Below are 12208 nucleotides of genomic sequence, written 5' to 3'. Positions count from 1 at the left end.
GAAGGGAGGCAGAGAGACCTGCCCTTTAGCCACAATACTGCGCAGAAGGGTCCAATTCAGTAGGTTCATTTCATAATTTAAAGCCAGGGTGGTATAAGCCTAGAGAGACCCAGGTTCAAATCCTCACTTGTCATGAAAAAGTCATTGGGTGACCTTGGCCTACCATTTTCTCTCAGGCATAACCTACCTCACAAGGTTGCTGTGAGGATAAAATGGAGGAGGGAAGAAACATGTGTACCATTGTCAAAACCTTGTGTGGGTGATTTTAACCACCCTGTCTCATTCCTGGACCCTGGAATTCAATCCCCATTTAAGGTAGCTGTGGCCAAGTCTGGGTTGGACCCTTGCAACAGCAAAACACCTGTAAAGGCTTTAGACTTTATTTCACTATAAAACAAAAGGTTCAGGTACAAGCAGTATTCAAGTAAGTTGGTGCAGTAAACATACCAAAATCTAACTCCTAATACTCACATACATGAAGATAAGCATAAGTAAAGTCACAGGAGGTTCCATGGCTTAAGTGTGAGCAAGTGTGCACGTGTGTGTTGAGTGAGCAAGAGCTGCCTTCTTTGTTAACTCTGCCTGTCTTATAGAAACGAGTTCCCCCCACCCTTGCCGTTTGATCCAGGATGTTAACACTCAGGCCAGATTTCGTTGTGCAAAGGGATCTTGCAGGCTTTGAAGTAGATTGAGGCTCTCCTCACATTCAACAGGATGTTTCGTCAAGTTTTATGATTTGACCAAATGCTCGGTGTTAACGTTTGATCTGTTTAGATTGATTCATGTCTCTCTCTTGACAGCCATACGTGCAGAACATGAATATATAACAAAGTATAGAAACCAGTTTTGCCAACTACACGCTCCTTAGAGGAGACGGGGGAGGGATTTGGGGCTTGGTATTTTATCTTTGGTTCTAGCTGGGTATGTTTTAACTATTATTTTAAGTTGCCTTTAACCAAGAAGAAAGACATTTTCATAATACTAAAAAGACAGGATCAGAATGTAATAAGGAAATAAAGAAATTTAGGCAATAATATTCTTCCCAACATCAACCAAGGTGCCTCGTCAATTACAATCTTCACACCAGCTCTTCTTTCCATCCCTTCCTACAGGAGGAAGAGAACTGCGGCGGCCCGTCCCAGGGTTTACTCAGAGACAGGCTATTAGAAACCCAGACAATATTATCAATTACTGTTTTTCACAGGTTGTGTAAAAAGTTCCTATTTAAAAGAATTTTCAATCTAAATTGACTGTATTCTTCTTAAAACCTTAACAAATAACCAGCACCCTCAAAAAAAGAACAAATCGCTCCCGGCTGCCGCAAATCTCCCCCCAGCCCCTCAAAATTAGGCTGCCCCATACCAGAATTTTCACATTAGAATAACTAAAGAAGCACTTACCTCCTTCTCCATAAAACAAGAGGCCATTGTAAAATTTTGTTTCTGCCTAGGAACAAAGATAGAAATTTTTTCCTTGAATTATAACTATACAAGGGATTAATGCAGAAAACACATGGCTATGTATCTAAATGGTAAAACATGAATATGTCCCAAAGTCTAGACACCAGTTTTGCCAACTACAAACTTGTGTTATAAAAAAATGTTACCTCATACTTTAGTTTCTTGATTTCACAGCAAAGGGCTGCATACACAGTGATGACTTTGTTTAGAACCTGGTAAATAAGACAGAAAAAAACAAGCTCTCATATATGCATAGCATAAATGAGAACTGTTTTTCACAAATGTTCAAATGAATTAAAAAGTGACAATATAGCATTTACCATCATTTATGCAATTTAAAAGAATATTTGACACTTGAGAACTTTACCTTGTTTTCCGTCTTTATGAGTTCAAGTAAGGAAGACTGTTCATAAGGCAGAAGCTAAAATTAAGCAAAAGCAGGAGCTTACTTAGAAAAGCTGGAAAGCCTGATACATGACAGACTAGACTAAATCAACATCACAGTAACATTATTTTGAGTTCCCAAATGCAATAATATGAAGGGAAATGCACTTTTGATGTTGCTTGCAGGCAATTCTCTATGAGATTATTTATTCTCATATATATTTTTGAAAGGACACAAAAAGAAAACACATTTAAGCCATGAGATTTCTTTGGGGGGGGAATCATTCAAAAAAATCAAATGCTAAGTAAAAGATGGCTTATCACATGGGAAAGACCAACTGAGCAGTATCTTTCAATTCTGTACTTCTCTACTTGTACTCCTGCCAAAAATTAGCTGTGCAGGATTTATCACTAGGCTCATAGCTAGGTATTACTACCGGAAAGAAGCAATTTTGCTCGCCTTCAGAAGATTCTGTGGACCGCTAAATATTTTCACTGCAGACCACACATACAATAACATCTAGCTTATAGCATGACCCATTTATCCCTCAATGAAGATAAATTCTGAAAGAATACCATGTTAGGATACTATAATCAAGGCCTCCTCTACTAGTGTGTGAATGACAAATCTTTGATCAAAATAGTAACTAAGAGGGAGAAGAAAGTCTTGGGTCTTAAAGCAAGCTTTTTTTCAGGGAAAAAGGAAGCAATGGTGGGAACACAGTCCCCTTGGCCTCTCAAATCCCACTTTAAATCCAAGTTGAACACATTTCCAATTGTGTTTGTTCTTTATTCTTTATGAATATTCCATAGTTCATCAGCTTTTACCACACAGGTTTCTCATAATTACATTTTATTTTTATGTCACACACTTTTTAAAAAGGCATGCCAGAGACCTCCTGTTCTGGGAGTCCAACTGAACCAGCCCCTCCTTCATTGCCTGTGGGGCCCCAAAGATCTGTTTTTTCTGATGAAAAGGCCAAAGAAGTATCACCCAAGGAAAGAAGATCTAATTAGTATTTTTTATAATGTATGTGTCTTTTCATTATAAAAGAAAGAACATTACTGCAATGCACTGTATATGGGGCTGTCCTTGAAAAGTGTTTAGAAACTTCAACTGCTGCAAATGGTGCAGCCAGGATGCTGACTGGAGTGGGTCATAAGGACCATATCATTCTAGTCTTCACCCATCTATACTGGCTCCCAATCTGTTTCTGGGCACAATTCAAGGTTCTGGTCTTGACTTTTAAAACCCTGAACTGCTTGGGACCAGCATACCTGAAGGACCACCTACTCCCTTATGAATCTACCTGACCTCTGCTATCATCTACCAAGGCCCTGCTTCAGGTGCCCCTGCCTTCTGAGATCAGGTGGGTAGCAACCTGGGAGAGAGCCTTCTTGGACATGGCACTTAAACTCTGGAACTCTCTGCCCCAAAAGACTCGCCTGTCCCCTTCTGTTGCCATCTTCTGCCAGCAGGTGAAGAGAAGACCTTGTTGTTTTGTCTGCTGCTCTGTCAGCAATCCCTCATTCCTGCCCTGACTTTCAACAAATTCCCACATGTGCATTAATAACTGAACAGAATTAAGTGTAAAACATATATGCACATTAAAAACAAGCATACGTTTAATTTAATGGGATCAAGATTAAAGTCCCAAACATCTCCCACAGAGTCATCCAGCGCATCTTCAATTCTCTTCAGTTGGGAAGTGTATGCCTCAAGGAATTTCCCATAATTCTTCAATTGCACTTCAGCATGGATTTCTAAGAATAAACAGTATTATTTTCATTGTGACAGATTACTGGTACAACAACCACTAGACTCTATCTTTTAAATTTTTGATAACATAAAAGGTCTAGATTACTTTGTTGCTCTGTAGCTATGTTCTTTTTTTCTCACAAGGAACATTTTTATTCTTAAAGGGAAAACAATCTTTACTTTACAATGCTGTTATATGCAAAGTCATCTCTCTACAACTGATCTATTGGCCCCAAACAGAGTGTAGCTAATCATTTAGACCATAAGCTTTTTCACATATTCCATAGCTTTTAAACAAGATAAAAATAAAGCATATTATAAAAATGTTCAGATGGTAAAATAGCATCAACATTCACCATTCCTACACTTTCCTGTTGTCTTGACTAATATATTATACAGTGGAAATTATATGTTAATTACTCTCTCTACTAAAGTAGTATTTTAATGCACTTTTGTCAAATGCAAATTATTTGTGTTCATATCAAATTGAAAGTTATGAGTGAAAAATTCAGAAGCTCTTCCCATCCACAAAAGCAGAATTTATAACTCAAATGTGAAATTTTCAACCTTCTAAAAAAATACGTCACTAAAATTAGTCTCCTTTCCATAAGGCTGGAAGGTAGCCAATATAATATGAATGATTAAAAAGAAATCCTGCAGGAAACCAAGAAAAGTCTGAAGGGTTCTGAATTCTTCAGTTGAGAAGATGATGGAGGAACATGAAACTGGTTATTTTATAAACTGAGGGTCACTCTATAAAATTGATTAGCAGTAAATTTGAGACAGAAACAAGGAAATTTCTTCTTGTAGATAAGTCATAGAATTGGTTGAAGAATGCTAACATAGGTAATTAGCAAATTTATTGAGGATGGAGCAATACAGAATCTTCCAATTCGGAGGTGTACCTCTGAATTCCAAATACTACAGGGCAAATATTGAATGAGAGATGTTGCTGTCGTTCTCTACCTTTGGTTTTTGCTAGCCTCTGCTGAAATGAAGATCTTGGACCAGATTGACCCTTAGAATGATCCAGCAGGATTCTTATTTGCCATTACTAAACATCTATAACTGAAAAGAACTTTTTAACCAGGTTGACGCAGCCTGCTTTCATTTTACATTGGACAGGAACTGTACCCAGTTAGGCAATCTGCAAGGTGATTTGAAAAGAACAGATTGCCCCATCACTATTTTTGAAGTTTCAATTTTCTGCTGTTACTACATTATAACTATATTATTATTATTAGCAGCAGCTTATATTACCGTAGCTTGAACTTACAAAACTGAATTTGGGGAAGTGATACACATGCCAAAATGGGAAGACATGCAGAGCATTATGATGAAAAAGTTAATGTGCTCTCTCAAAAACTAATGATATACCACAGATCACTACTGTGCAAAATTAACAGTTCATGAAATGTTTTGAATAATTATTGTGTAAAGTATTCAGCATGGCAATTCATTCCATATTATGCACACAGTGGGACACACGCATGCATTCTGTTTAACAGTATAGAATGTCTCATAAAACAGTTTAGGTAAGCATTAATATTTGATACAATGAAGGCACTGCCACAAGAAGTTGAGTTTTAAATGGTCATGAAAGCACAAGTGGAAGAGATTATCCAGTGTCCATTCCTTCAAAACAAGCTGCAAAAAGAGAAACCTATACACCACACAACTAAATTATTCCAATGTGACAAGTTTGCTGGCTGAAGGGAGAGAAGCTACAATAAAACCTAACTGTATCTAAAGGGAAGTACTTGCTTAACAAGAAAGAACAAATGTTGGTACTTCATAGAAAAAGCAAACAATTAAGAGAAGGCAATGCATTGTTCTAAGAAGAATGAAGATTGTCAACTGAAACAAATTCACATAAGGAAGACCAAGGGAAAGGAATGTATTAACAGAAAAAAAGCTTGCCCAAAAGAGAGGAAGGAAGGAAGCCCAATATGGAGGGGGAAGGGCATTTAGTGGCACTATGCTCTGTCCCAACACTGTTACAGCCAGATGATGGACCTGTGGTGCAACAATAAATGGTTTTCTTATGGGGCATTCAAATGAGATTTAAATTTGCATCCAAATGGCAACTTTTGTTCCAACATTTGGGGCACAGATTCAAGACCTCCTTTTTTAATTCTGTACTCATCCAGACTAGCTACCATTTCCCTGCTTCCGTGCTCACAATCACGAAGAATGGATTTGAACCCCCATCACCCTGCAAAAATGCAATGAAAGAATGAAAGAGAGTTATCATTACTGAATATCGCTGTGAGCAAACAAGTAGATAAAGCATATCCAGAGGCGCATCTCAGTGACACCTGCAATCTTGGAATACAGGTCTGCATTAAGTGGCACACATTTTCCTTCCAGATTAAATCAAAACTACCATCACTCCCTTGTTCCATACTCACAAATAATATACAGGACCAGTATCCTCATTCCATTCATAGGAAGCATACTAGATATTCTTGCAAATATCTATATTTTAATACTTTAAACACTTCACAATCATGTAGGCTGAAGAATAGTTTTTAAAGGATTTTTTTTAAACATCCTTTAAATTGCACAGTTATGGAGGATGCAAGAACTCTATCCTGCGTTGCCCTGTCAGATTATGGAACCCAAAAAAGTAGTTATCTCAAATAAATTAATCCAGAAAAAGATGCAACTATTTAGACGATATTGTACAAAAAGACAATCTTGAGAGAATTATAATTAACTATTGCCCAGATCAAACTACCGTAGGTATTTGAAGAAACACCACCCAGCACCACTCATTTGAAAAAATTGGAACATGGTAGTACAATTGATCAATTATGTGACAATTCCAAACAAGGGCCATTTTTCCTAATTATTGGAATCAGCTCGTAAGACATTTTTGTGATTCCCCCCCACCCCGTTTCATAACAAGAGAGTCTTGGATCTTCTTATCTTGTTTCCTCCTAAACGTCCCTAAATTTTAAATTAATCCTACTTTGCCTATGTAACAACCGTTAGGAATGGTCTTCACTCACTCTGGGGGTTGCCGCACTTGTATTCCCAGCGATGTATTAGGAGTTTGAAAATGTTATAAAACATACTGTTCGCACTTTGTTTGGCCCCTTTAGCTGTGAAGACGTCTTCCAACCATTTACAAGCCATGGTATCCAAAAACCCTTTTAAAGCAATGTTTTTTACAACATTTTCAAACTCTTAATACATCGCTGGTAATACGAAGTGCGGTAACCCCCCTCTGAGTGAACAGATTTACTCTGCTGTCTTGATTTTAAATCAGCCCCTCTTTGTGACATCTTCCTGCACCAATCTATTGTTAATATAAATACATCATTCTTACAGCTGTACACTTCATGCATCTGATGAAGCCACCTCCAATTCACAAAAAATTATGCTGTAATAAATTATTAGTCTATAATGGGCCACTGGACTCCATGCTTTCTGCAGTTAGTTTTGCTACTACAAACTAACAGGACAATCCATATAAAAAGAGCCTTGTAGCTAGCATAAGCAACAAATGTGTCAGTCTTCAAGCAGCCAAAAGGCACGTGGGGGTGCTTTTTAATTTTTTGGCAATAAGCAACTACCTCTCTAGAATCTGTATGATAGGGCTGCACACCTCCAGGTAGTAGCTGAGATCTCCTTCTATTACAATGGATCGCCAGCTGATAGAGATCAGTTCACCTGGAGAAAATGGCCACTTTGGCAATTGAACTGTATGGCATCGAAGTCCCTCCCCTCCCCAGGCTCTGCCCCAAAAAACTTCCCACTGGTAGCAAAGAGGGACCTGGTAACCCTATTGTATGAGGATAATCCCAAATTAGACTGTAACTTTCCTTTTATCCCTTAGAAGCTCCTTGATCCATTGATCTTGAGCAGCATATATCTAGTGTTTGAGGGATATAAGGACTGAAACAAATCTTGCCACTGACAATGTAGCGTTGGGATCCGTTAGACTGTAACAGCAGAATAAAACAGAAGTCCTGTGGCACTTAAAAGACTAACAACATTTACTATAGTAGAAAAGGGCAAGAGTCCAGTAGCACCTTAAAGACTAACAAAAATATTTTCTGGTAGGGTATGAGCTGTGGCTCACGAAAGCTCATACCCTGCCAGAAAATATTTTTGTTAGTCTTTAAGGTGCTACTGGACTCTTGCCCTTTTCTACTACTTGTTAGGTTATATTAATTCATTGTGCTGATGTTATTGTATTTGAATTGGATGTGAACTACCTTGGACGGTTAATTCTGCAAAGGCAAGACAAACGTGTGTGTGTGTTTTAAGTACATAAATGCACAACAGTTTAGGATGGATGCAAAAGTAAAGGCTTAGGTGGGGTTTTCTTCCCAGTTTGCACAGTGCTCCTTTATGTGGCGGCAAGGAGAGACGCCTGCAAGGTTATTATCCCTTTCTTTTCGGCACGGGTAGAAAAGGGCAAGAGTCCAGTAGCACCTTAAAGACTAACAAAAATATTTTCTGGTAGGGTATGAGCTTTCGTGAGCCACAGCTCACTTCTTCAGATAGTAGAAAAGAGCAAGAGTCCAGTAGCACCTTAAAGACTAACAAGAATATTTTCTGGCAGGGTATGAGCTTTCGTGAGCCATAGCTCACTTCTTCAGATAGTAGAAAAGAGTAAGAGTCCAGTAGCACCTTAAAGACTAACAAAAATATTTTCTGGTAGGGTATGAGCTTTCGTGAGCCATAGCTCACTTCTTCAGATAGTAGAAAAGAGCAAGAGTCCAGTAGCACCTTAAAGACTAACAAGAATATTTTCTGGCAGGGTATGAGCTTTCGTGAGCCACAGCTCACTTCTTCAGATAGTAGAAAAGAGCAAGAGTCCAGTAGCACCTTCAAGACTAACAAAAATCTTTTCTGGCTGGGTATGAGCTGAGCTGTGGCTCACGAAAGCTCACACCCTGCCAGAAAATATTTTTGTTAGTCTTTAAGGTGCTACTGGACTCTTGCCCTTTTCTACTTCTGCAGACAGACTAACACGGCTACCCACTGTGAATTATCAACATTGACTATTGCAGTGACGCCAAAATAAATGTGGCCAGTCTTTAAGGAGGAACATTAATAATTTGAGATATGATGATGACACTACATTATTGGCAGAAAATAGTGAAGATTTGAAACAACTATTGCTGAAAGTTAAAAGAGAAAGTGCCAAAGCAGGACTACAGCTGAACATCAAGAAAACAAAAGTAATGACTACAGGAGAATTACACAACTTTAAGGTTGACAATGAGGAAATTGAAATTGTTCAAGACTTTCTATTCCTTGGCTCCACCATCAACCAAAAGGGAGACTGCAGCCAAGAAATTAGAAGGAGATTGAGACTGGGAAGGACAGCCATGAAGGAGCTAGAAAAGATTTTGACGTGTAAGGATGTGACTCTGGCCACCAAGACTAGATTAATTCATGCCATCATATTCCCTATTACTATGTATGGGTGTGAAAGCTGGACAGTGAAGAAAGCTGATAGGAAGAAAATAGATTCCTTTGAAATGTGGTGTTGGAGGAGAGTGTTACGGATTCTGTGGACTGCCAAAAAAACAAATCAGTGGGTTATAGATCAAATCAAGCCTGAACTGACCCTACAAGCTAAAATGACTAAACTGAGGCTGTCGTATTTTGGTCACGTCATGAGACGGCAAGAGTCACTGGAAAAGACCGTCATGATAGGAAAAGTTGAGGGCAGCGGGAAAAGAGGAAGACCCAACAAGAGATGGATGGACTCAATAAAGGAAGCCACAGCCTTCAATTTGCAGGATCTGAGCAAGGCTGTCAAAGACAGGACATTTTGGAGGACTTTCATTCATAGGGTCGCCATGAGTCGGAAGCGACTTGACGGCACTTAACACACACAGTCTTTTAAACGCCACCAGATTCCCGTTTCAGGAAGTGAATTTTTGTGAGCTCTTTTTTTCTTTCCCCCCCGTGCCAGGGATGACTGGACGGGTTTGCTGCACGTCTCTTAACCGCACGCCTTGTTTTTAAACGGAGGGGGGCGGGCCAAGGAGGCAGGAATGCTCTTGGGAAGCACCCACGTGACCCTTCAGCCACCTCGGCCGAAAGAATGGCTGGAGAGTGGCCGGGGACTGCCCCAGCCCCGCGGCCCTCAGACGCCCCAGCCCATGGGGACAGTCGAAAGGCCTCCCTCGAGGAGGGAGGGAGGGAGAGGGAGAGAGAGAGAGTATTAGGAGGGGGAGGGGAAAGAGCCAGTTGGTCCCATTTCACAGGCTCAGCGACTCCCCTCAAGTGTCAGAGACAACCCGCCAACAAACCCCCCTCCCCCATCTCCATCTTAGTCCCCTAACGGACGGCCGCGCGCTCCCCGCCTCGTCCTTTCCCCGCTCTTACTCTGAGAACCGTCGTCGACGCGATCAAACTCCCAGTCCGGGGAGAGCGTCTCCAGCGCCATGACAGGCCCCCGAAACTCGGCAGCCACGGCGACCGGGGCCCCTCGCCTCACGGGACTTCCTGCCGCGCCCGCGAGGCACGCTGGGAAATGTAGTCTCTCGATCGAGCGGAGTCGGGAAACCAGCGGCGTTTGCGCTCGGGCGGGCAAGCGAAGGGGAGCTCAACAGCGACCCCCTTCGGGCCGCGCGATGGTAGCCGAATCTGAGGGAAATAAAAGTGTAGCGGGGCTGTGCAGTTAGGGACGCGTCAGATCTCAGAAGCTAAGCAGGGTCAGCCCTGGTTAGTACTTGGATGGGAGACCACCAAGGAAGTCCAGGGTTGCTGTGCAGAGGAAGGCACTGGCAAACCACCTCTGTTAGTCTCTTGCCTTGAAAACCCCAAAAGGGGTTGCCATAAGTCGGCTGCAACTTGACGGCACTGTACACACACTATGGTTCCAGTCCTGATCTGGATAGCCCCAGGCTAGCCTGATCTCCTCAGATTTCAGAAGCTAAGCAGGGAGGGACCTGGTTAAAATTTGGAAGGGCGACTACCAAGGACTACCAGGGTCGTGACGTGAAGGCAGGCAATGGAAAACCACCTTTGAACCTAAGTCTCTTGCCTTAACCCTACTAGGTCGCCATAAGTCAGCTGTGATTTGACTAGGGTTGCCAACCTCCAGGTGGTGGCTGGAGATCTCTGCTATTACAATTGATCTCCAGGTGACCTAATCAGTTCACCTGGGGAGAAATGGCTGCTTTGGAAAGTGGAATCTATGGCATTGAAGTCTCTCTCCTCCCCAAACTCGCTCCTCCTCTGGCTCCACTCTAAAACCTCCAGGTATTTCCCAGTCCAGAGCTGGCAATCCTGCAGCATACATACACACACTATGGAGCAACCTTAAAGTGGTTAAGTCGTTGTGACATTTTGGCCATCACTGTGACTTGACGGCACTTCACACACACACTCAAGGATTGCTGGGGACTGTATCCCGTGACAGGGCAATCTGTCAGTCACAGCAGAAAAATATGATTCCGGGAAAGCTAAAAATAAACACTGATCTGGTTATGGTATTTATATATCACCTCTCTAAATTTGTTTGAACCGGTTTCCAGTAAAACACATAAGTTTGCACATCAATAAAGCAATTTAAAATATCTATATTGATCTCTGCATATGGCTATAGAAATGAATTAGGTTTAGATGTGTGACCAGCACACATATTTCGCTCCTAAAGGGCAGCTTCACAGTTGTGTTGCACTTCAATAATTTCTAAGGACATCAGCTGTAGCAAACTGTAAAGCTGTTAAGATTAGGAAGAGCGTCATGAGTTGTGAGAAAACAATATTCAGTGCTAGAATAAGAAATACTTCTTGCTACAATGTATTACATGGAATCACAAATTATTCTTGCTAATTCAAATACTGTGGGAACAGTAAATATTCCACTGGGGAGTCTCTGTTTGCCCAAATAGGAGCCTTACTGTGTAGCCCATTGGTACACACAAATTTCCCCAATGAGGTACATAGTGGCTCCCTAGGGCCATTTCAGGTAGGGAAAATGGTGTGGTGAGGGGGGATGCTTAAGCCTCCCAGTGTCTCATGGTCTGGATTAGAATTGGGCCCCTGGATGCATGCAAATTAAATTAAATTCTAAGGATGGAACTCCCAACACACATCTGGTCAACAGGACTGGGCAGACATGGAAGGGACCATGCTGTAGGTAGTGTGCTTTTCTCACAGAAATGATCCCTGCAAGGTACAGTGGGCTACTGATCATAGCAGATAGCTGCTCTAAGAATGCATCATGTGGGTTTTTCAGAAGACCTCAGCGCAACCAACTGCCTCCTTCCTGATTCTGCTAGATTAAAGTGAAATGGTAGGTATGATGTTCTTGATTTAGAGAGAGTTTTGAAGAGACCCCCCCACAAGCATCTTGTGGCATTTGGATATCCTATAGTTTCACACATGTGAGATTTAAATGTCAGGTGGCATTTATTTCAAGAGACCACTCTTGTTTCACAGGGTCATCCCCCTTCTGTCTGTAGTACGTCACAGCTAGTTGGTTTTTAAACTGAGTGTTTCAGGGAATTCCTTGAAGGCTTATTGGGAGTCAATCAATGAGAAAAGAAGCAAGTTTCTAGTCCTTATGGTTAAGAAAGTTTGTTATCAATGCTTGTTACAACCTTAGAAGGCGAGAGTTACAGGAT

The 12208-nt window shown here is 41.2% G+C and overlaps 1 protein-coding gene across 1 annotated transcript in view; it reads right to left on the bottom strand.

The window, feature by feature from the left end:
* WASHC4 (WASH complex subunit 4) overlaps positions 1-10024 on the bottom strand; it is a 44915-nt gene extending 34891 nt beyond the window's left edge. Inside the window, exons 1-5 of the mRNA XM_056847545.1 lie at positions 9961-10024; positions 3469-3608; positions 1828-1881; positions 1607-1672; positions 1401-1446 (exon numbers count right to left, since the gene is read on the bottom strand). Coding sequence (XP_056703523.1) covers positions 1401-1446; positions 1607-1672; positions 1828-1881; positions 3469-3608; positions 9961-10021 — 367 coding nt within the window. The 5' untranslated portion in view covers positions 10022-10024. The remainder of the gene's footprint in view (positions 1-1400; positions 1447-1606; positions 1673-1827; positions 1882-3468; positions 3609-9960) is intronic.
* Positions 10025-12208: the final 2184 nt, after the last annotated feature.

Source organism: Euleptes europaea, chromosome 3, assembly GCF_029931775.1.
Source record: "Euleptes europaea isolate rEulEur1 chromosome 3, rEulEur1.hap1, whole genome shotgun sequence".
Lineage (NCBI taxonomy): Eukaryota > Metazoa > Chordata > Lepidosauria > Squamata > Sphaerodactylidae > Euleptes > Euleptes europaea.
The sequence above is the reverse complement of the archived record's forward strand: the minus strand, read 5'-3'. Positions and strand labels throughout refer to the sequence as shown.